Below are 25,190 nucleotides of genomic sequence, written 5' to 3' on the forward strand. Positions count from 1 at the left end.
TACTTGGCAAATGCAGTAAATGTACCCACGACCATCAGCGGGACACACAAGCAGCTGTGCCCCAATTGAAAACATACACACACACACACACACACACACACACACACACACCTGAATAGCTGTCAATGGCCCAACGGGGGAATAAACACACCATTTTTAAACTCTCCCAGTATGTGTGTGTTTGTGTGTCTACCTCTCCAACAGCAAGACCTCTGATTTCCCACAGTGCAGAACATCATTTAGAGCCCACTCGTAAGCCTCGCACTGCACACGTCTCTCACCAGGCTTAACTGTTCGCATCTCAACTCGCTCAATAACCTAACAGCGAAAGGTGCAGTCCATCAGCTTAAATGAGCCAAAGCAATTACAGGCAAAGCACTGTGTGTCCGTGTCTGTGATCACCCATGAACAACAACTGAAAAGAACATGTGCAAGGCTGCACAGCAACACTCTGGGCCCCATTTTTGCATCACTGCAACAGGCGACGACAAAACAAATATCTTAAACACTCTCAAACGATTAGATGCATTTAAATCAGCGTCAGTAAATAGCAGCTGTTTCAGAGCGGTGATACCAACGACGTGACCAGATGAGAGTGTATTTATTAATCACCAAAGCGTCCGATCCAGACTCCACCTCAGACAACCTTCTTGCACTTAGCGTTTCTGCGCATACAGGAACCAAAATAGCAGGTGCACTTAGAGACGCTCACACGGTCTCGTTCCCCCCATGTGCCATCAGATTCTGTGACTCACTGGAGACGCTCCACAGTATCAAGACTCCATTAGCCTCCTGTGCTTCACTAAAGCAAAAGAGTGAAAAATATGACAACGCAACTGAACACTAGGCTGATCCAAGAACCACCCCAATTTTTTCTGATTGGTGAATATTTGTGCTCAGAAATGCAGAAAAATGAACCAGAGTGCACAAAAGAAGCTGCAAAAAGTCTGCAACCATTTAAAAAAAAAAAAACTTTCTAAATGCATCATTTGGAATTGGTGCCGTCTATAACCCCAGAGCCAGCGTTACATTCAAGGCCAGATTATTCCTCCGTAAAACTCAAAAAGCAGTATTTTGTCACTCAGCCCACAGATGTAAAAAGGACACAATCTTCTTGTACAAATGAGGGTCTATGGCCTGAAAACGCCCCGAGCAATGAAAACTGTTACACAGTTCATTTAGCAGGAATTTCTGACGGGAACGCCCATTTCAGCCAGCCTCTATCACCTCTTTTAAATCAATACCACAGTGACATTTAATGAAGCCCTCTGATTCAACATTTCCCTGAAGCCTGACACTTGAGCGGGTAATTCCACTGATGTCCTCACAGCTGCACTTTCATTTGGGTGAATTTCTGCTGGTTATGTGTGACTACGCAGCATTTGCCATCATTGGAACAGCCGTGTTCTGCAGCCACGAGGCACTGAATGAATCAGGTCGCTAGCTCTGCGGTGGATCAAACGACAGCTTTATGAGAGCTGAAATACACTGTGGCCATTCATGAGGGAAAGCTTTGAGGCTCCTCTGTCAAAGCGTAGCACAGGTAGCCTCCAGCAGAATAAAATGAATCGGCACTGGAATAAATACGAGGGTAGCCAATGATTTGCTGCTGTGTCCTGGCTGTTTAAAGAGTGCTGTCCTATCAAATCGCAGTGTGTCGCATCGATGCATTTGACTCGTCGCTTTAACGGATTCAAATTTTGAGAGCTGGCATTGTGGACTGCCAATTGTCCAATCATAAGCACCACCCATTCCCTGAACGCATCAATCACAGCTAAACACAAACTTGGACGACCTCAGTCATCTGTCCACTCCGTCGTCTCAGCTACGCTAACATTACAAACCACGAGGACACTTTTGAGTATGAAGGAGAAGACAGACTAGCTTGAGTCTGTCCAAACATTACTTGTTAATTATCTTTTGAGGTGCTGGTAGGTCGATGTTGTTATGGAGGGCCAGAGTCAGGCTAGCTGTTCCTGTGTTTAGCTCAACAGCTACTTTAAATATGGCCGTAGCTTCATGTTTAGTGGACAGATTTTTTTAGAGTGGCATTGATCTTCTCATCAGACAGACAATGGATTTCCAACGAGACGAAACTATTTTGCTTTCAGTTTTACGGTCTTACATTTTGAATTCATAAAGGTATAAATCTTTAGTTGTCACAAATATGTAGCTTCATAAAAAAGGCTCAGTCATTTCCCATAACAGCTGGGCAGCTGTAGTTCTTAGCAAACATTACTCAAACAGGCAGAAATAGTCGAGAAGGACTTTCAGTGGCAGATCAATACACATTTGGTGTGCTGGGGAGCAGTACAATAAACTCCAGCTGAACCACAGAGGCCGCGTTCATCATAATGACGAAACATTTTGCTTGTCGTGGCTCACTGACGTGTTCTTCATAGTTTTTGAAGGCACTGTTGGTTCTGGGATTTGTTGACAATAACAGAAGTACAGAAAACCACCAGACTTCTCCTGAAAGTAATGGAAAAAACGCAGCTACAGCACAAATCTGAGCTCATTCCCTCAACGACTCTGCATGCTGACGATTGACGGAGCTACAGCACAAAGACTCCTAACAGCCCAGAAACAGCCTTACCCTGTCCTTCATCCTCCAGCTCTGCGCCAAGGCCTTGCAGCCCTCAATCTTCTCCGAGTGCCGCTTCTTCATGAAGGCCAGAGGAAGCTTCCAGTCATTCATGTCGGCCTCCTCTTCCTCCGCGAGGCCCACGGCCGGCGAATGAAGCAAGTCTGAGTCCATTTTCATCAGGGCCCTGCGGGGGAGAGCTCCCGTTAGTAACACACACACTTGAGTTTCAGTGGGGAGCGAGTTCAGAGGGAGCGCGTTTCTCTGCTATGATGCCACCTGTAGAGCCAAACAGGCCATTAGTGTAGTAAACTTATCTACTCGGCTCAGGTCGTTCCTAATTTAAGACAGAATTTTGCCAATATGTCTGTGCTTTGATGTTTCACATTCTAGAACTTTAGAAAAAGTTTTGCAGAGACGAGAATAAGAATTCCTTTAATAGGACATGCTAAAAATTTTCAGTTTCTCTGCTGACACAATGCTTCCACTGCCTTTACTCAGAGGCTGCTGAGTGTTGTGACATGAAGCCAACGGAGTTCCCCGAGTTCATGACGTGTATGAGTCATGTTTAATGCACTGCTGTCAATACTCCGCCTGAATGAAAACCACAACTGAAAGCAAACACACATCTGGATCCTCTCAGGTCAACACTGAACTCTTCCTTTCAGCAGATCAGCTGACTCCTCGGTGTATCAGCACACCTGGATGATGTCATGATGGGGCTCCAGCTGGCCACGTGAACACTGCTGGAGCCATAGCTGACGAGCTAGCTGGGTTATGTGTTATGTGCGCCTGAAGTCATGTTAACACGGCATGTCTGTGTTAAACTTGACTTCACAGCTGCAGCTCTCTGCAGGACAGCTAGCAGTGACAGCTAGCTCAGTGCTAGCTAACCTAGCGCGGCTAATGTGACAGCTCTCCCTGAAGCTGGCTATCGCAGTCAGACTGCATGAGAGCCAAGTGCTATCTCAAGCTTTTTCCTGGTGGCTTGCGAAACAAAATGAGCAGAGAGATAAGAGAGACAGAGCAGATGTGCAGAAATGGCGCTAGTGCTGGCAGCGAGGCGTGCAGATGCGTGCAGACCTTGGTGCGGTGGGATTGTCAACCCGGGCTGAAGAACCTCTCCGTCTCCGGACGATGACAGAAACGGTCGCACAAATAATCCTGGTCAGAAAATTGTAGGGCAGCGTCCACAGCCTGTATAATATGTCAAACCCGTCAAATCCAAGCTGGACCGGTGCGTGTTTGCAGGGGAATCTGCGGCTCCTCTCCCCACGGCTCTTCGCTATGGGAAGGGGCTGGAGACGAGGCCCATCTTCACACGGACAGTCTGCCACAGCCACACAAAGCACCGGCCACGCTTACAGATGACTGGGGTCGGACGGTGTTCTTCTACAAACCAGCGAAGCCGGTGGCTGATTTGGGGCGATGGTTTTCGCGGAAATCACAGCAATCCCGAAAATTTCTCCGGAGAGGCACTTCTTCAGCACTTCTGCAAGGGCGCAGCCATCTTGGGTTGGACCCAGAATGCACTGTTGGGGCGGCGAGGCTGTCATGAAACGTCACCGCTGCTGTTCCTGACACACACCACAATATCAACACACACATACACACACACACACACACACACACACACACACACACACACACACACACACACACACACACACACACACACCGAAAGATCAACACACACCTACTTTTATGTCACTTTTTGCTAATATGGATGTCAAATGTACTTTTTTCCTGAAAATGAACCGGAACTCATCTCTAAAATTTTAGTCATTTTATTATTTAATTGCAAATTTTTGGTTAAAGATCAACAGTGTTGTACTCACAAATGTCTGTGTAAAAGAGCACATTTACAATTTCCTGCAAAACTTAGATAAAAACAGTAGTATCCATACAATTACTTACTTACTTACTTACTTACTTACTTACTTACTTACTTACTTGGCATAAATGTTTACATAAATTTTTTCACTCATTTAATCCCTTTCGTCTTTTGACAATAAGCCCTGTGACAAGCACAGAGCTAATATTACCATCTGCTGTTACAGCGTACTGTCTGTGACTTTCAACATGATTTTATTGAGTGTTTTTGTCTTCTCTAGTATGATCAGCATACCATCCAAAAGGGTTGGACACAAAACATAAATAACCAGTTACGCTTGACCTTTGCAACAGGACAGAGCACTTTTGTTGAATGAAGGTATTTCTGTTATTTTGTCCATCCTGCAGCCAAACCACAGGCTAAAAGTTTACATATTGTTCATCAGCAATCAGCACTTTAATCTTTAGTCAGTCAGTCAATTAGCATTAGAACTTGAGAAGAAGTCAGAAAGTCCAACTTTAAATATGAAGTTTCACCATAGTTGTCTTATCCTCAGCTTCAGACATAAAAAAGTAACCCAATCACTTTTTAAATAACTGATAAATGAGCGTAAACAACAGACAGTAGCATTAATATAATGTAATAAGTAATATTAACCTGAGAGAGGGATGTCAGTGTTTCTTTACCAGTTCTCTACTAACTGTCATATCAGTTGAACTAAATGAACTTGTGACGTTGATCTATTTCCGAATCAGAAGGATTTGCAATAAAATACCTTTCAACAAGCCCAGATCTGAATTTCAGGCTCAAATCTGATATGTCATAGTTGGGGTGAAGGTGACTATTTATATTATTTATATAAATCCAAATTACATTCAGCAGTGGAGTCAAAGCCAATTAACAACAAGCAACGAACAAATGCCAATGATGTCAAAGTGCTGTACAGACTAAAAACACACACACAGAAAATTCCAATGAAAAATTTAGGTATTTGTTAAATTAAATATTGTTCTAACCTCACGTAGAATAAAATATCTCCCACACTTGTCATTTCATCATTGCCCCTCATCATGGAAAAGCAGCATCTTTGGTACCAAGTGAATGCAGTTTGGCTGATGTAATGGTGGACATGTGCACAACTTCCTCCCTCTGTATGATGTGTCGAATCTTGAGCCAGTTCATCTGATGGCTACATCCATCAAATAATGGCAGGGGGAGCATCTGCTCTAAAATCCCTCACTGCATGCGGGAGTGTGTTAAAAGTAGCCTGAGCTGTAACCTGTTAAAGTCACAGATCAGAACGGTGGCTCGCTTGCACCATAGATTAGGAGCTGTAACAGGGGGTAAATGTTGGCTAACAGTTGTTCTGCACTTTAAATTCACATAGGAGCAGTGGAAACAAGCTGTGAGCGCATGTGACGTTATTGCCTTTTAAGTTGATCTGGCAGAAGTGTTAGCAGACTGTTGTCTATTTACATATCCAGCAAATACGGAACATTTACTTGGAGCTGTGTTTGGTGAGTATGAGTCAATATTGGTCCATCAGTGCGTCCAACAATTTGGTCCAGACTGAAATACTTTGAATAATTCAATTTCCCTTGTTTAATTTGTTCGTCTTCAGTAATATGACGCCACTTGCTCTGTACAGCCTTACATTTCCCAGTACCTGCATGAGTCAAGTGCCGGCTATTTACACAGGCTTTGTCCTCAACATCCTTTGCTGTCAGGCTTCACACTCATTTCTCAAACAGCAGGAGCTAAAGGTTTGTTTTTGAAAGAGGAGTCACAGACAGAAAAAGCTGTCCCATCTGTCCCCGAGTCAAAATCTAACACCAGTCTGCATGTAGCCTACTCACTGAGCCGGTCGTGACATCACTGAGAGCCGTTTAATTGGGAGAGAACAATCAACATGTTTACCAGTTTGTTCTCGGTCAACAAAGAGATTTTCTCTAAGGCAGCAGTGACTTGAAATGAAATCAGGCACAACACAGTCTGTCTTGGGCACAAAGGACAATGCTGCACGGAGATGACTAACAGCTTTCTTTGGCCTGTCAGCTCATCAGAAAACATGAAAATGCTACACCAGATGGATGGAGCATGAAAATATCCCTCTCAGTGAATTTGCCAGCGCAGCAATCATCGCTGTGGCCTTTTGGCTCGCCGCACTAACAGTGCAGGCGCAATCTGGTGTAAGAAATTCATAGGTACATCTGACCGAATTTGTTCCTCTCGCCTCCCAGTCCCAGTGTCGACTGCAGGGGGGAAACCAATCCAATCTCCTCGTTGTGATCGAGGTTGGGACCCTAGGACGGCTGATAACCAACAGAGGGAGGACAAGAAAGAGAGGATTAGTCGACTTTTTTCTCCTCATCAGCCCTTCCATCATGTAGGGAATAGGGTGACATGATCAACTGGGCTGGATCCTGGAAGCTGGAAGTGTTCCCGCAGTGAAATCGGACAGATGCAGGAAAGGGAAGAAAATCCCGTTTCCAAGGATTGATTGCAACAAGGCAAAGGAAAGAGCAAGAGACAAAAGAGGCTGATGGATGGATGGATTCAAGGAAGTGAAAGTTTCATGAGAGGAAGCTTTGCTATCAGGTGATTCTCCAAAGATGCACAGAGACCAGTGACTCTTCTCGAGGAGGAAATTGGAGACACGTGAGCTGTCAGGGAGCACGAATCCTCTTCTCTTGTATTCTCATGTCTCATAAAAAATTTTACTGGACCTAACCCTAACCCTTGAGTTAGATGATACAACCTAAAAGCCCTAAAAGTAGGATCTCAGTCAAACTTGTTTGAGAGTTTAAAGGGAGACAAAAACTTAGTCTGAGCCTTTTTTAATATATTCAACAAAAAAAGGCCAAAATCTCTGTCTGCCCCAATCCTGCATCCCACTGCTGTTTTCAAGCCAAGTTTGCAGTACATCGATAAAAACACTGCTGTAGTGATTAATGCTTTGTTGTCCATGGCATAATGATTAGCAGTATTTACTTTCAGAGCAGCTCCACTGAAAACCTCAGCCTTCATAACTCACACTCAAGGTTGACTGAGAATAAGAACTGTAAATCTATCAAATCCCCAACCGAAGTTTGTGTGATGATGATTGCTGCAGCGTTGGCTTTAAATGATATTCACTGGAGGTTGATGTTGAGATAGACATCAACTTATCTTCTTGGCTGTCGGAAGCTATAGGGAGAGCTGTGATTGGAGCTGACTGACAAAAAAAAAAAAAAAAAGCATGGTTTGAGTTGAGGGTGAGGCTGCGGCTGGATGTCAGAAGCTTTAATGGACTGAAGCTGATTTGTGCTGGCTGTAAGCTGAAACTGAGGCTAAATAGCAGAGGCTGTAGGTAAAGGATAATGGAAATGGCTATCAAACAGATCCTGGACAAGGGTTGTGGATCTCTGTGTAAGAAACCCAAATACAGTACACTTTGATTTATGCTGCTCCAACCATTGAAAAATTCAGCCGTAAAATTCAGCAACAATGTGTTTTTCCAAAGCCAAAGTACCTGGAAGGTCCACACGCCTCAGTGTGAACAGTTTTCAGCGTTTCATTTAAAAGTGAAGATAGAAGACACGTTTTTAGTGCCTGGTTAGAGATAACGTGAAAGCATTTAGACTTCAGTTTACATTTTAAAATGTGACCCTATGTCAGATCAATTGTGGCTCAGTTTCTCTCACAGACGCTGTTTTATCTTCCATCCAAGCTTGTTAAGGTTTTCACCCCATGTTTTTGATTGGACCCAAAGATGCAGACCAGAGAGAAGGTTATAAAAAGAACACAATTTATTAACAGTAAAAATGGAGAACAAAAGGTGCACTCTAAAGGAGTGGAGAAATAACTAAGGGAGCTCCATTGCGACGGGTCTAAGGCAAGGCACACGCTGACGTGGCAGGCAGGCAGCTGGAACAGAAAAACACACCTTGAGTGGTAGTTCATGAGAGGAACATTAGCACACTCACGAGCAGAGGAGAAAGAGAGTTTGTTACTCACACTCACGAAACACACGATCGCGCCAGGAGTCAGGACTCAGGAGGAAAGAGCCGGGAGAAGTCGGGAACAATCCGGCAACAGGTAGGAGAGAGAGCTCTCCCCTTTTAACCTGTGCCTAATCAGCATCATGTGCATCAGGTGCACTCCAGGGAAGGCGGAGCTGGCCAGTTGTAGAGACACACCCAGCTAGACAGACAGTGGAAACAAACAGACAAAATCTACACTGGGGAAAGGGAACGAGGAAACACAAGGATTAGACAGATCTGCAGGATCCTAACAAAGCTGGAGACTGTATGGCCAACGATGAAAGTGAAAGACTCAAAAATGACATTACAAGACAAAAGACAGATGTGACTAAAAGGAGAATCTATTGAAAATTGTTCTTAGCTGTCCAAGTGGGAAAAAAAAAAAAAAAACAACAACAACTTAAGCATACTTAAAACATATTTAAATATTGCAAAGTGTGTTTCCAGTACATTTATATAATGTGTACTTACTTCTCAAGCATACTTTTAATAAACATCCTACAGTAAAATACATTCTCATCTCATTCTTCAAAAAACATAATTTAAGTTTAATATATTTTTCACCTGGGTACACATTGATACCACTAAGGTAACAAAAACAAAACATGCTGTATTTTGTCCTGAACTGCATAAAAATGTCATGTATAACATGCATCTTCTAATAAGTGCAAGGCCTGAAATGAATCTCACAAAATCACTCCATGCCAGAGCACACATGGGGATGGAAGACCAAATATTCTTGTGGTAATTATTTGAAAATGTGAAAGAAGACATAATTGCCTGCATGGCAGTGATTTGATTTCTCTTCATACACATTTTTATGAATTGAGGGAGGTTTATACAGTCAAAGGCAGTGTGGCTAAAGGCTGGATTAACCAGTAGGCAAAGAGGGCAATGCCCTGGAGCCCCAGACCTTCAGGGGTATTTAGTTTGTGTTCACTTAATTAATTTCAAATGAGTGTTTGCACCACTGAAGAACTGTTTAAACTGAAATGGCCTCAAGACAAGACCTGCACATGATCTTAAGGCACCATTTTGTAGAGGGTCCCAGAGCTAAAATCTATTTTTATGGGTTTTGATATTTCATTGTTCATTGTTTATGTTGAGGGCTTAGATTGTGCATTACACTTAATAACTTTGTGCTCAATCAAGTCACCAATACATTCACATTGTACAGACAGGGGTTAAGAGGGGCCCACGGTGATTTTAGTCCCTGGGCCCTGTGGTGGGTTAATATAGCCCTGGTCTGACCAACATCAACAACCTATTCTACAGAATACAATATATTTTACGGCAATTATTAACAGCAGTTTAATTATACATGTGTTATCATTAAAAGGATAAACTGAATGGGAACCATATTGTTTCTCCATATGTCCCAGCTCCACGACAGTGAAATCATTCAACTCAGCTGGAGAAATGCTCATTCAGAGGAGAGACTGGCTCACATACACAGAAAACAAACACAACACAAGGTCCAACTTATTTGAAGCTTTCAGTCGTGGATGGAGCTGCTAGAAACGCAGCTTGACTAAATTTGTGTTTACATTTTTGCAAAGGCAGAGTGAATATTGGACTTCCATTCATCATTTAGGCACCTGTTTGTTAACAGGTTATCCCCTTAAAAGGTGATCAATTGTCTGCACTTCTTGATTCAGCTGCCCGAGTCTGTTATTGCAAATTTAAGGTCCTCATCATCTCATCTTATATTGTGCTTTAGTGTTCGGCTCCCCCTGGGGTCAAGGGTGAAGGGCTCTGCAGCGGTTTCCTGGTCTGTTGGTGACTCAGCCTTGCTAACGACATGCATGACAAAATTGCAGTAAAAATGTTCAACTCCTTCATGTAAACTAGTATTTTTTTTTTTAATATAACACCATAACAAGATCATGGATTGCTGAAGGATGACTTTGCTGTTGCAGTGCAAAGTATTTTAGCCACATGCAGAAGCCTCAGAAATGCTTTAAAAGCAGGTTTTATGGCATAAATGTATCAGTCAACGGTGCTCGTACTAAAGCCTACCAAACAGCTTTGTCGATGATTAGCTTTGAGAGATGTAAATTATCTCTGTGTTCATGCAATTCCTCTGTAATAGCTAACAGCCTTTCCTGACAAGATAATCAATAGCCACTTACACAGGTACCTATTCATTCATGACCGGACGGGCATCATGGAGCACACATCCTCCAGACATGTCTCCATTTACCCTTGATCAATGAGTTCATATTAGACCAGACGACACCCAGTCAGTTGAATGAATGTTGGTGTCTTCCACCCAGCAGACCGAATGTGCATGACGCTCACTGAGAGATCACCTGCCACAGCCTCAGCAGATTAGAACGGTGGGATTTTACTCTGTGCTTTTAATGCGTAATCTCACTTCACTTCCTTCCTCGCTTACTGTAAAGTAGAGTTTTATGTCTGTTTTTGTGACCAACAACTAACAAACACACACAACTTTGCTTCCACTGCATAAAAATACCATTTTCATTGAATGGGTGACTGGCTAACACACATACTCATGAAGAGAGAGAGAGAGAGAGAGAGAGAGAGAGAGAGAGAGAGAGAAGGGCTGATTGATCTTGACATTGAGTTTTGAAGTTACGCGTTCAATAATGGTGATGTCACTTTGCATTTGACAAAGCGGATGCAGGAGGGATGTGTGACACTTCAGGCTCGTCACAGATGTATAAAAAGCAAATATGGCACACACAGACACACACACACAGGCTGGTTATGAAGCCAGCACTCAGGATTTGTACCTTGTAGAAACCCAGACCACATGTTCACACCCATTAAGCGAACAAGACCACAATAAAAATGTGAGGAACATTTCCCTGAACGCTGAACAGTAGCTGCTGCTCACCTTTCCAAACACAATGAGAGGTGTGGGTGGTGTGGAGTGGCCGGGTCTGAGAGCCAACCACTTCAGGTGAGTAAGATGGGTGTTTTTGTTTTATGAAAGGGCAGGCAGAGTGGAATCAGCATCCAAACAGACTGAATGTTATAAAGGTCTGCCCATTGACATTTCAGCTGTGCAGCTTTAGTCAACAATATGCTGAGCATCATTCATTGTGTGCTGTGATAATTATATACATGTTTGTGTTTATGGAAGCTGGAACCTGGATATGATGTGTTGTTGAGTTATTTCTAAAAAAAAAAAATCAAGGGAAAAAAACCAGAGTGCTGTGCCGATATTGTTCCATCTTTATTTTTGTGCAGCTGCAGAAAAAACGTAAGCACAAAGCCCATCCAGGCCTAACACATGGCTCATTCCAAGTTTGCACTTAAAAACTTGAAAACTTGATCATAGTTTGTTCAATGCACAAAAGGGTTTTGCTGCTACGGCCTGAGTCGGTCTGATATGACCAGTTGCTCAGATATCACTGTGTAACTGATGTTTCTGAATCAGTTCATTGACTTACTGACTCTCATTTTGTTTGCTTATTTTTCACATTTTATTTTAACATTTACAATTTTATCATAATGGAATCATAATGGGCACTTATTTATCCAATCAGGTTGTGCTGACAAGTGTTATTAGTGCCTAGATTATGCTCACAAGCAATAGTCTTTTAAATGAATGAAGCAGTCCATTTGTTTGCTGCTCCAGCATCACAGGGATGTGGTCAGGGTGGATGGTGGGTGCCTAAAGCGTAGCACTTTGACTCTAGAGACTGAGATCTCATTTTAATCCCTGTCTGTGGTTCAGCAACACAAGCACTCTGGTTAGGGAAAACCTGCAGTTTCATTTTAATGTCAATAATCACGTTATGTTAAAGTCACTGTGGACTTTTTCTGTATTAAGCCAAAACCATCATTTATCCTTGGCCAAGTGCTGTGAATTTCAAATTACTTGTATATAAATGTAATTTCTAGCAGACGTGGTTTTTCTGTGCACCATCCCCCAGCGGCTGTGCGCATGAGCTACTGAGGCTGCTGCATCTCATACTCAGCTAGTTTAAAGGCAGGCTGAGTGTGTTTCTTTGGTTGCAGTTTGTACAGACAACATTCTGATGAGTGGGATGGCTGCAGGTGAGTAGACAGGAGGAGGAAACCAGGTTGCCCTGCCCTGACTGAAACAGACACACTCATACACACAAATAGAGAGAGAAAAACAGCAGAAACACCAGGAATGAGTGAGGAATCCCATTATACACTAACACATTCATTTAAACCTGGATAGCCAGCCACATACAGTACGTGGTTATACATCTACAGATAAATAGGTGCCAGAAGAACAAGACCAACGTAGCTGAGTGAAACTAAATTGTGGAGGAGTCGTATCTGCTTGACAACAGCAAAGATGAATGAGGAATGAGTGCAACAAAGCATCCAGAGTCAGCCGTACCCTGTACTGAGCTGGGCCTCAGAGTCATCGTCTTGTATAGAAATTGGAAGAGTGTCAAGTGTCCTTGTGCACAACATCAAAGGTACATGATAAAAGCAATATTGCAGGCTGATTTAAAGAGGTTGCTTCTGAAATTCAGATTACACTGGCTCACTTGTCGCCTCTCGGGGTCTTAAACGCTCACACATGCAGAAAATGTGACTGAACACAGAGATGCAGCAGGACGTGCTGCATCAGGGGGAGAAAGTAACTATTGGCTAAACGGGATTGTTAGAATATACAGTCCCTGAAGGTGTGATTCAGATGAAAAGCAACAGGAGATGTGACTTTATTAGTATTCAAAATTAAATGACATTTTCGTTATTAAGCGGTGGGTTTGTCCGCCCAAACGTGCCTACAAACGACACTGGTGCTCATCAAGAAACCCTTTGCATCTGGATTATTGATGTGCAGTTCATCAGCGCACCTCATTTGTTCTATATAAATAAACTGCGTGGTACACCACTGAAATCTCTCAGCTTTGCTCCATTATAAATAATGCCGACCTTTGAAAAATGCACCCAAAGCAAATGTGAATGATGATGATACTGTGCTTTAATTAAGTGTGTGGATAATGTGACATCCCTCATAACACTGACGTACAGATAATGAAATATTCCACTTCCACCTTCAAATACACCTGAAAAAGAACCAAATTTCCAACAAAACATTCATCACCAACACGACAGAGAACAACAGACTCTGAGCGCGTGCCGTGGTACATTAAGCTTCTTCTAGTTTGAAAAGAATTAAGAATAATGAAACAAGAACTGGCTCTGTAACATTTTTTGCTTTGTTCAGATCGCAAATTAAGAAACCTCAGGTGTCGATGAAATGTCCTCGACTTCTTCCCCTCTTTGTCAACTAGGTTCACTTCAACCTCAGTCAAAATTTAATCTCCTTTCGGGAGACATACCCCAGCACTTAGGAGGGCCGTGGCAGAGGAAGTTGTGTTTTACAAGGATGCTTTGGTCACTTGATGCAGTAATTGAGAGGGGATATGCAGAGAGCTCACTCTGCCTTTTACTCTCTTCCACTCCAGACCCTTCTGCTTTACAGGGTTTCATCTTCACGACGTTATTGAGTCCTAAAACACACCTGCTCCCACAGTGCCACGGCCTCGCTCCAGCACTAAACGCTAAGTGCTTCGGCTTGTCTTTAAGACTGCCAGCTCTGTGGGAACTGTTGCTCCATTATAGCGCTGTATAAAATTTTAGAAGGCTTAATGTTTATTTCTGCTTGGATGGTGCTAGTCCACCTCAAAATGGGTCCGATTTAGTGTGTGTGAGTGTTTTTGAGCTACCAGCAGTCACCCCAGATGGTGACATTTTCACGAGCACAGACAAAGTGACCTTTATGAAGCAAAATACAGTGTGTTGTGATAATATTACAAACCTGCTTCACACATAGGTTAAGGCTGCGAGACCTTATGGCGCTGCTTTATGTTCTGTATTAATGTTTTTTTTTAATGAAAAAAGTCCATCTTTGCAGTGAAATGAAATACTGAACACGGTTCTGTAAACCCTCTTCCAAAGTAAATAGAGAATTAATGAGATCAAAACCATAGGGACTCTATCTGTACTAATAAAAGAAAATGGACTGTCAGCATTCAGACTGTGTACCTTTTCTAAACAGACAGTCCAACGATCAAACCCACTTAAAGCAATAATTGGCAGGTGTGCAGTTCATTCTGTCAGACAGACTAAGGCACGTAGAAGACAGAGCTCTGAGAGAGAGTTCAGGGATGCCGCCATGTTGAACCAGCTAACACTTTTGCCTTAACATGAACACAAGAAATCAAGTTACTCAGGTAGTCTGAGGATGATTATCATAACACAGTGAGGGTCAGAGTTTATTTTACCTGTAGATGTGAATCATTTAGTTTACTTTAGTTTTCACTGGACTTGAATATGAGACTGAATCACTATGTTTCAACACACCACTCCATACTCGTCCCTAACAAGTCCTGCCATGCATGTCCCTACATTTAAAAAAAATGACTAAAAACCAGGTTTCTCCAACCCCCTCCCCCGATTGCTGACTCCATGTTTCCTGTATACAAGTCGCTTATATTATTAGGTCACTGCAAAAAGCCAACTGTGGAAACCTGTGTTGTAACATATTACTGAACACACGGCAGCATCTGCATAATTAGTAATGTAATTACTTTCTCTTACTTTTTCATCTAAAATTTCTTTTGAAGCATACTGAGGCCTTTAATGTTATCAAACCTGGAGGAGACGCTGTGTAAAACTACAAAATCTATGAGCATGACAGTCATACAGCACAGGAAACATATTTTCACATCATTCACAGAAGCCTTCTGAAAAACAGAATCAGAGTTTCAGTCAGTCTGATGTTAAAGACTTAACCTACTTCCCCTTTTGGACAGATTTTGGCCGCAAAACGTGTAGAGGCGAAGGCCTAATGGGGAAAATGTTGTTTCTGGAGGAAGTCCAACAAGGCCAACACAAGTGGCTTGATGAACAGTGCTGTCGTAGCAAAAGCATTAATGTGCAGGCTTTGGAGAATTATGATGAGGTTAGCTTAGCGCCTAGTGGAACGCATAATGCCACCGGTATTTGTTTATGTCACTTTGGGTTTTAATGAGAGAGGAATAAGTTAGTGAATTACTCTCTGGTGTGTCTGGACATCAATAAAACAATGTTCCAGTCTGAGAAGTTGGAAGCAATTGATTATGGAGTTGAAGGTCAAGGCCTCATCATTCAGTCCTGTGACTCACCAACATGCACTGACATGTGGAGGGAAATAACGGCCGTAGATTAAGCGATTTACAATGTTTGTGTGTGCGTGTTTGTACAACACTTCAAATTACTGCTCCTGAGACTGGAAGACTGCCTGTGTGCATCTATGAATAGATAAACCGCTCTTCTCCGTTCCTCCTCTCTTCTCATGCTGTCTCCAGTGGGAATACATGCATAGAAGCACACGACTCTACAGTGCAGACGCCCCATTGGACAACTCCCTCCTGAGTCCCCCTTCACCTCCCTCTCTGTGGGATGATTGAAATGGAGACATCAGTGCAGCAGAGACAGTGGAGCTGCTACGCTGAGGCTCCGGTTACCTGGAAGCACATCTTAATTCTCAGCAGTCAGAAGCGAGGCAGTGAAGTGTGTGCAGAGGGACAGTGAAGCTTATTTTGTGGAGTCTGGTATGAGCAAACAGAGCAATTTAATAGGTTTAACAATTAAAACTGCAGTTCCTTTTGAACTGTAAAAAGAGAATAAAAATGGAATCTGATGAAAGAAAAGCAGGAGGATGTTTCTTTCATGTAGTACAGCAGTGAATATAGAAAAACAAGTTATATCTTGAGACAAACCACATCTAACTCCAAGGGACACCAACGTGCAGCCTCTGCTCTAACTACAACCCCTCTTGTTGTATTGTTTGTGGTACCCCCACCCCACATCCCCACATTTTCTCTCTGTGCTATTGCAGATGCTGTATAAATAAGCAAGCGGTTTGCTGCCAGTGTGTGAAATTGTTCTTATCTCTGCCATTAGAGAGTGGGTTCTATTATAAAGCTTTGCATTATTCAGTGAGCCTGAGAGACGGATCATTATGGATTTCAGGCCTTTCCCACACCAGCCCCTGGAGTCCAGCTTGGCCTGCCAGCTGATGTATGTAGATGTGACCTTGTAATCTGAACGCTCTGAACATGGTAGAAGTGGGAACGGGTCAGCTCCAGACTGTGTGTATTCCCCGCCAAACATGTTTGCACATACCAAAATCTGGCTGCAAACTACCAAGCGCCAGCAGCATGCTTTGCTCTCAGAGAGACAGAACGGGATGTAAAAATAAAGTCGACCTTAACAATATGCTTGCAAGAGTGCCAGTCTCTAAATTTCCTGGCAGCTAATTTAATTAGTTACACTCTGGAAAGCTCAGTAAGAGCTGATTGACATCTAATACAAGTATTGTCGGTGTTACAGCAGATTAAGTGGCAGCACATGGTGAAAATGAGGGGAACATGGCTTAACACATGCGCTGCAGCGCGTTTCTGCGTGGGATCGGAGAGGAGCGTTGACCTCACCCTGACTGTACTAGAGGTGGTCTGTCTCCCCGTGGGAATCACTGCCCAGCTTGATCATCAACATTAAGCAGTGCGCATCAAAAGCACTGAAATCTACCGCCTTTGTTCCCATTTAGTAAACGAGCATTGTATTGCTGCTGGTCCGCAGAAGATAACGATGGAAGCACTGCTTGTTGATCTGCAGTCGCGCACACTACGAGCGCTCATATTGCTCGGCCTTTTGGTGTGCATTTGCTGAGATAGGGATCTGTTACATGTCTATCGTAGGCCCCGGCAATTAGACTCTGTCATTAACCATTTGTTATATCTGTTGTTTCTCGTCTTCCGTTTGGCACCTTGCTGATTACAATGCGCCGGATCGATAATTAAACAAATTAAGGCGGACTGCTGGTCAATTTCCATCCCATTTTAGCCAGCGGCTGCCGCGACGTCATGCACAAGTCTAAAACCCCCGTTGAAATGCAACAGACCAAAATTAAAGACGTGCTAAAATGTTTGCACTGCACATTTGTTTCCTGGGCTCTGTTTGATGGCACAGTTTTACGCAGCGCGCCGCCACGCTGACGCGACACGCAGGGAGAAGTCATTTTTCTCAGAGCAAGTGGCAACTCCTCAGCTGGCAGCAGACCTGTGACTTTATGTGAAGACTGCATCCGGGGAAAGTGCCGCAGTTGTTAATGACTGAATATAGCCCAGGTGGAAATGATAATGTAGGCTCCAGGATGATAAAATGTGTGACAGAGACAGAACCTCAATATTCTGCCTTTTCTTATTCATCCTCTTTCTTCACTACTCTGTACTTAGATGAGGGTTCAGATAACAAGAAGCGCATCAAAATGAATTCAGAGTGGAACTAATCAAGAGGCTACTTCAGTATTTTAATGAATAACTTTCTAATTTTAATACAGACATACTGTACAAACTGCCCATTTATTTTTGTTTAAATATATCTATATATCTATATACAGCCTTGTTAAGAAATTGGGCTTGGTTGAAAAGGAAAGATGCCACACATTTCCCGTCAAACACGCACATTCAATGTAGTTTACACGAGCGGTTCACAGTCTGATCCTCAAACATGAACAATTTCTACTACGAGTGATGAGACAAGAGCGCTGTTCGCCACTCTTGTTGCTTCGTTTCATCATATTTTTAGGAAAACAAACAAGCAGCAAAGCTTGAGAACAAATAAGAAAAACAAGTAGCGTGAAACACAGACAAAAGTTGATTTTCTCTTTATCTTCTTATTTTTGTACACTGCTTTCGGGGCAGCTTTGGTTCTGGATGCACCCTGACGGTGTGATGTAGATGAACTGAAAAGAGTCGAGTTTGACTTTGTATTCAAGCTGTTTTACGCAGCAGCGTGTCCGTCCTACGTCACTGCCATCACTGGTGATTTGTTATCTCAACATGATCTGTCGGAGTGTTGGAGCTCTTCCCTATCTTCTTTATTAATGTGGGAGCCGCGGGGGTAGTTACGTAACAGCCTGTTTAATTATTTGGAAACATTTCACTTTGCTTTTAGCGCCTACGTCTTGTGGAGAGGTTCACTAACTGCTCTCAACACATCTGAGGAGTAAAGAATCTCTATCACACGTTTCTTTTCACTCAGAGACATGGAGGAAGCCCCCTTTCAAAGCAAAGCGAAAAACAAGTTTCTCATGTAAGAATGGGCCGTGCGAAAGGTAAAATACGCTAAGAGAGAGAGAGAGAGAGAGAGAGAGAGAGAGAGAGAGAGAGTGTGTGTGTGTCTGTGTGTGTGCGTGTGTGTGGGTTTGAGTGAGTGAGAGAGAGAGAGAGAGAGGAAAGAGAGAGTGTGTGAAAGAGAGTGTGAGCGTGTGTGTGAGAGACGGAGGGGAGAGACAGAGAGAGGGAGATGAGATTGTGTGAGAGAGTGTGTGTTTGTGTGAGGGGGAGGAGCGAGAAAGTGTATGTGTGTGTGTGTGAGAGAGAGAGAAGAAAGAGAGAGTGTGAGTGTGTGTGTGTGTATGTGTGTGTGTGTGTGTGTGTGTGTGTGTGAGAGAGAGAGAGAGAGAGAGAGAGAGAAAAGGAGAGAGTGTGTGTATATGTGTGTGTGTGAGAGAGAGACAGGGAGAGAGAGGGTGTGGCACCGGTGGGGACTCCAGCCATGGGACAGGCTCCTCTGGAAGATGGGGAGCGGCTTTCATTAAAGGTGGACCAATCATTATGCTTCTTCCACCTCATGAGGGGTTTGAATAAACTCAGTCTGTCATGTTAAGTCCAGTGGCAGAAGATAACTCAGCACATGCAGACAAGATCTTAAAGTGATCCCACGGAACTTTTGCTGAACAGTGACAACAAGTGGCAACGAGCGGCAATTACAGGATGGGAGGCTAAGATGTAGCTTAGCATGTGCAGGGAGGATTCATAAAGTCAAAGAGCTGACTCTGAGAGCAATATTTACAGCAAACTGTGCTAACGTCACAGCTTACTGGTCATACCAGACCATCCATCTGGAAACTGTACTTTACTGCTCATGAATTCAGCTTTTCACATGTAAGAGGGAAACATGTCATTTCTCTGTGAGGAGCTTTGAGTATTTCCATTCTATGTCACTCGTACTCTTCTACATTTCAGAGACAAATATTTTAGACAATGGTTTTAAATATTAATCCCACTGTATTTATCTGACAGTTAGTAGCTCACTAATTTCCATATTCTGGAATTAAGTTTGTTTTACAAAAGTTCAATCAATTTCTAAAACATGACAGCTACATTGTGTGGTGGATTTCCCCTCTTATCAAGTAATTTCAGTCTGGAGTCCTTTAAATTTCATTTTACTGTAAACAGCAAAATAATCTGTGTAATTACACATGATTTCAACATGAATCCACGTGTTTCAAGAATTGTATTGAGGCCAAGTTCTTATAACTCTTGTGCTGCTGTCTACACTGAACAAGACAGAAATGTCTATGAGACCAAAGTTTTTGCAGATTAAACAGCCCAGCATTTCTAAAGTAGTTAAATTCTGCTCCACTTTGACCAACTACAGTGAAAACATTGTTCACACATTGACACATCAGTGATAACAAACCTACAAGATCATGAAACGGGGCCAATGAGGGCTTTTAGTTTTTGCTGATAAAACTTCTGTACTTTTACTTGAGTGACATATTGAATGGAGGAGTTTTACTTGGCCCTCATTCGGATACTGTTGGTTTTAGCCAAAGTAAAGGAGCTCAGTTCTTCCTCCTCTAATCTGTCACATGAAAGACATGCAAGTCTGGTGATAGTGGGAATAGTCATCATTCTGTATATTCCACTTCCACTGCAGGTCAATTGTTCCACACTTTACTTTTACTACACAGACATAGAGTAGGCGCTCTCTGTTCTGTAGGAGCTGACTGTGTGGGTGCTTTGCAAACAGTGAGGACGACCTTAAATAAGGGGCTGGACTCCGTAGGTACAGCAGAGCCCGCTGCCTCCCCTCAATGATGCAGTGAATCTGCGCTGCGTTGGATCCGCTATATAAAGTGCACACCGCGTCCAGCGCTCACAGCTTCAGTGGAACAGCTCCGTGGTGCTGAAACCCTCCAGATAACACACACACTCACTCACACGCTCCAGCAGCGACACATGACTGGAGCCATGGACGGATTCTCGTGGAAACTTTTTCTACTTTCTTGCCTGGTTGTTGTGGAGAGCTCCGCGCAAGACTTCGGACAGACGCAGTTTATTTGCACGTCGGTGCCCAAGGATATGGACCTGTGCACGGCCACGATGCAGAACAGCGGGCCGGCGGAGGACCTGAAGACCACGGTCATGCAGCTGCGGGAGACCGTGCTGCAGCAAAAGGAGACCATTATGAACCAAAAGGAGACAATCAGGGAACTAACGTCCAAGTTGAGCCGCTGCGAGAGCCAAAGCCTCCCGGCGGCGGGACCCGGCGGGAGACGGCCGGGGTCGAAGAACACGATGGGGGACGTATCGCGGGGCACCACGGACACTCTGGCCCAGCTGGGACAGACTTTACAGACGCTGAAACAGAGACTGGAGAATCTAGAGGTAGGCAAGCAGAAGAGAGCAGCGCTGACAGGGTGAAAAGTTAATTAAATTATCCTCCCTTGTTATTAATTAGAATGAGGGTTACACCTTCAGTGCGCTGCTGCTGTATTGTTGTGGCTCTGTGCAGTCTCTGCTCGGAGCCACATGTACTTTAGTTCATCTTTTCCTTGAGAAGCTTCATATAAAGTAAACCAAATGCAGGGTAGCTGCATTTTTATGTGACGCAGAGCATCCACATGAACAGATTAGGACAAAGCTATAAGCTTCACACAGAGCAGAGGGACAGGGACAGGTTTCACTGAGTATTTCCTGTAGTCCTCTAACAGTGTTTGTCTCCCTCTGTCCGATGCAGCAATACAGCCGAGGAAACAACAGCGTGCAAACGAACAGCCTGAAAGATCTGCTGCAAAACAAGATCGACGACATGGAGAAGCAGGTTCTGTCCCGGGTCAACACGCTAGAGGAGACCAAACCAGTGTCCAGGAATGACAGCGAGCAGCGGAACAGAGTGGAGTCCACGCTCACCTCTCTGCACCATCGGATCACAGACTTGGAGAAAGGTGCGTTTGGATTTTCAGGGCGAGCGGAGCGCGCGCATACAGTAGGACTTCCACCGCATTAACTGTGGCTCCACGGGAGTTCTAAACGAGATGAGGTGCAATTTCAGTGGTTTTTAAGGTCAAGGGCGTCTCAGTCTTTCGAAAAAAATCCGAACTCTTCAGCACTCTTGTGGCTCCGTTTACAATGCCGCAACCATCACGTTGCGCACAAAGAACGCGAGGGAGGAGAGGAGAGCTGCATCGCTTTGCATATCTCATAACCTGTTAGCACTTCTTCTGGCTGAGTTTATGTTTTTCACGGCCAAAACCTGACTGTCTGACTTGCATATCAGCCTGTCTGTAAAGGGGGGTGATGTTGCAGAGGTCAGAGGCACAGAAACTTTGCAGGGTGCGTCTGGCACTGCCGCGTTTTGGACGCTTGCTCAGCTTTTCTAGACGTGCGAATGCGTCCCCGTATGCAAGAAGAGAGGGAAGAGAGTCCTCCCACACAGGCATCAGACAGAAAATCACTAGAAAAAAAGTGCTTATATTTAATAAGAGGTGTCAGCAATTTTAATAATGTGAAATAAATCTGCTAACTCTTCAGACAAGCTTTGTTTTTCTTACATTAAAAGAGACTCTACTCATATCCCTTAATCCCCAAGTAGATAAAAATGCTGACAAATACTCACTGTGTATTCTAATGGCCAAATCTTAAATGTGACACTGTGTACCTGACATCTCACCTGCAGGTAAAGACACCAGGCCGACAGATAAGTTTCAGCTCACCTTCCCCCTGAGAACCAATTACATGTACGCCAAAGCCAAGAGGAGCCTTCCTGAGATGTACTCCTTCAGCGTGTGTCTGTGGATCAAGTCCAACGCCTCGCCTGGGGTGGGGACACCCTTCTCCTACGCCGTCCCGGGTCAGTCCAACGAGCTGGTGCTGATCGAGTGGGGGAACAACCCCATGGAGATTCTCATCAATGACAAGGTAACAGAAATCTGCTTATAAAGACTGATTTCACACATCTCTCAGCTTTGCAGGACATCATTGTGGCTTTATGCATGTAGGTGTATCAAGCAATTTACAGATAGTGCAAAAAGTTCCAGTACCTTGCACTTGGATGAATCAGAGTGATCTGACAACTTCTCTGTGCCAGCACTGGAAGGGGAATATAAATAGGTGCTAAGGTGAGCAACAGAAGGCCTTTTTATAGAGGAAAAGATAGGTGAGAGGGGAAGTGTTTCAGCAGCAGGAAGAAAGGGTGTGGGAGCGATGAGTTTCCAGGTGGGGAGTGACTCCGCTACTAAAGTGTGAAAGGGAGATCGTTAACAAGGGGGAGAGACGTGACTAACGCAGGGCCTCTGCTGCAGGTTGCGAAGCTGCCGTTCCTCATCAATGACGGAAAATGGCATCACCTCTGCATCACGTGGACCACCCGTGACGGGATGTGGGAAGCCTTCCAGGACGGAGTGATGCGGGGCAGTGGGGAAAATCTGGCACCATATCACCCCATCAAACCAGAGGGAGTGCTGGTCCTGGGACAAGAGCAGGTGGATATTCATTTTCAAATTACTCATTGCAAGGTGTAAGAATAGAAAAATAATCTTAAAACAATTATGTGTTTGATTTTGGATGAAGATTATATGTGAGAAATTTATGAAATGAGATGGTGGAGACATTGAGGAGATGCCTCAATTAAGGCTTTCCAGTCAAATTAGTGTGTAATTTGTCATCATACTATTGGAAAAAATAACAGTGCTTCATCAGTTTGGCCTGAAGTTTGACAGTGAAACATTATTTGATGTCAGTTTGTTGTGCAGAGGAAGACATCTCCTCTATGAAGAGACCTGTATATACTCTATATTATCATTTGGCCAAATACAATCATGCTATGCATGCTGAAACTAACTAGGTTCAGGATTAAGACACATCTAACAGACACATCTGTGATGTCAATGAAATCTTAATGTGTGGTCTTGTCCTCAAATACACATCAATTCAAGGATTCTTCAAAGGAAAAAGTCGCCTGTTGTTTCACCTTCTCTGACCAGATAACCAAACAAAATAGGCCCGCTGACACTTCACTTCAACCTCTGACGTGCACTCGTACAACTGTTGGTTAACACTTGTCTGCACTGTTCCACAGGACACGCTGGGAGGAGGCTTTGATGCGACACAAGCTTACGTCGGCGAGCTAGCAAACTTAAATATCTGGAATAGGAAACTTTCTATCGCCGAGATCTACAACTTGGCGACCTGCAACAGCAAAGCGCTGGCTGGCAACGTCTTCTCCTGGACGGAGAACAACATCGAAATATTTGGCGGAGCCACCAAATGGACCTTCGAGCCTTGCCGTTCGCTCAACTGAACTGCATTTCACCGTTCAAGAAAGGCCTCTCTGTATTTTTGAGCTTTTGTCGTTCTTGTCTTCATTTGAGGTTTGTTAGAGACTATTTGAGTTATTGGTAAGCTTAAATCTGGGATTTCTATCATTCTTAGGTATTTATGTGCAAAACAACACCTTTCATCTTGAGGGAAAAAAACGAATTCATCTTGGAAACCTCAGTGAGAAAGTATTGGTATCTGTTTCTCCTTTTTTTTTCTTGGACATTCATTTGAAAGCACACCTAAAGCTTTTCGTTTGGCTTATTTCATCTTGGACTGGCAGCTGGCAATCTGCGCCTTATGTTTGGACAATTCACAATCCAAGTGAGGAATTACATAACCACTCGCACCCCCTTCGCTCTGGAGAGTGGGAGATTACGCTGTCCATCCAATTCTTGTCAGTGTTTGGCGCTGTGAAGTGATGTCTGACGCGGTACAGCTCCCTACGACCCCCCCCCCCCCCCCCCCTTTCCCACTCCTAACGCCCCCCCCCCACCCCCTCACTCTGCCCCGCCTCTCCGGAACTTGCACTGTGACTGATGAAGAGATCGCCAGGAGAGGAGGGTATGTTGAAGGACACTGCAAAGTCAGACTGTGGTACAAGTCAATTTGTAATCGTTGTTCGCTTCAAGTGTTTCTGTAAGAATGTCGTTAACTTGCCAACATTGCTACAAAGCCTGGGTGCCTTGGGCTGGTACAAATATTCAGCACATTCAGTATGTTATAAGTTGCAATTTCAATGTTTATTGGTTTCCGTTTTCTTTTCTGAGCCGGGTTGAGTTTCTTGTTCCTCTGGTAAATGTAATTTAATTACAGTTTGTTATCTGACATGACGTGTTTTGGCAGGTGTTTGTACTACTCTGTATTAGGAATGTTACAGTATTTGTATAGTAACAGCATGAATGACAGAGTGCTGTGAAAGCATTGTTGAAATCTGCTTTACTATCTTCTCTGGGTCTGGGTTTTTTACTGTATTGTTATATGCTCCAAGCATGGCAAAACTGAGAGATGAAGAATTTAATTTTTGTAATAAAATTGTGATACTTAACGTCACTGTTCCTGCCTGGCTTCCGTTATGTGCATCAAAAGGCGTGAGGGAAAAGAGCACGAGGGAAGGGGAGGTAACATGGTCAAACAGGAACAAGCTGGAACTAATTGCCAGGTAAGTGAAATGCCCAAAGGCAGTGAAGGTCACAAAGAGAGTGCCTGAGACAGGAAAAGCAACAGCGCGGGTGCGTGTGTGTTTGTGTGTAGTGACTCTTTTTAAGCTGACTGCAGAAGGTAACAGTCGCTGCTTTGTTGTTGTTGCTGTGAGATGCAGCGCCTGCACTAGAGACAGCCAGGCTGTCGGA

General features: G+C 43.7%; 2 protein-coding genes across 6 annotated transcripts in view; one reads left to right on the forward strand and one right to left on the reverse strand.

Annotated features, from left to right (window-relative positions):
* The window catches only part of rptor (regulatory associated protein of MTOR, complex 1), a 162,616-nt gene extending 158,501 nt beyond the window's left edge, over positions 1 to 4,115 (reverse strand). For 4 of the 5 annotated variants that reach the window (XM_076727986.1, XM_076727987.1, XM_076727984.1 and 1 more), the window contains exons 1-2: positions 3,668 to 4,113; positions 2,597 to 2,771 (exon numbers count right to left, since the gene is read on the reverse strand). In XM_076727986.1, coding sequence (XP_076584101.1) covers positions 2,597 to 2,764 — 168 coding nt within the window. In that variant the 5' untranslated portion in view covers positions 2,765 to 2,771; positions 3,668 to 4,113. Of the gene's footprint in view, positions 1 to 2,596; positions 2,772 to 3,667 lie in introns of all 5 variants that reach the window. The other variant, XM_076727982.1, reaches the window with a different exon arrangement.
* Positions 4,116 to 20,309: 16,194 nt separating this feature from the next.
* Positions 20,310 to 24,891, forward strand: LOC143319440 (neuronal pentraxin-1-like). The gene is made up of 5 exons (XM_076728434.1): positions 20,310 to 20,907; positions 21,260 to 21,467; positions 22,199 to 22,440; positions 22,824 to 23,003; positions 23,600 to 24,891. The coding sequence occupies exons 1-5, from the start codon at positions 20,479 to 20,481 to the stop codon at positions 23,819 to 23,821; spliced, it is 1,281 nt and encodes a 426-aa protein (XP_076584549.1). The 5' UTR covers positions 20,310 to 20,478; the 3' UTR covers positions 23,822 to 24,891.
* Positions 24,892 to 25,190: the final 299 nt, after the last annotated feature.

Source organism: Chaetodon auriga, chromosome 4 (genome assembly GCF_051107435.1).
Source record: "Chaetodon auriga isolate fChaAug3 chromosome 4, fChaAug3.hap1, whole genome shotgun sequence".
NCBI classification, from domain to species: Eukaryota; Metazoa; Chordata; class Actinopteri; order Chaetodontiformes; family Chaetodontidae; genus Chaetodon; species Chaetodon auriga.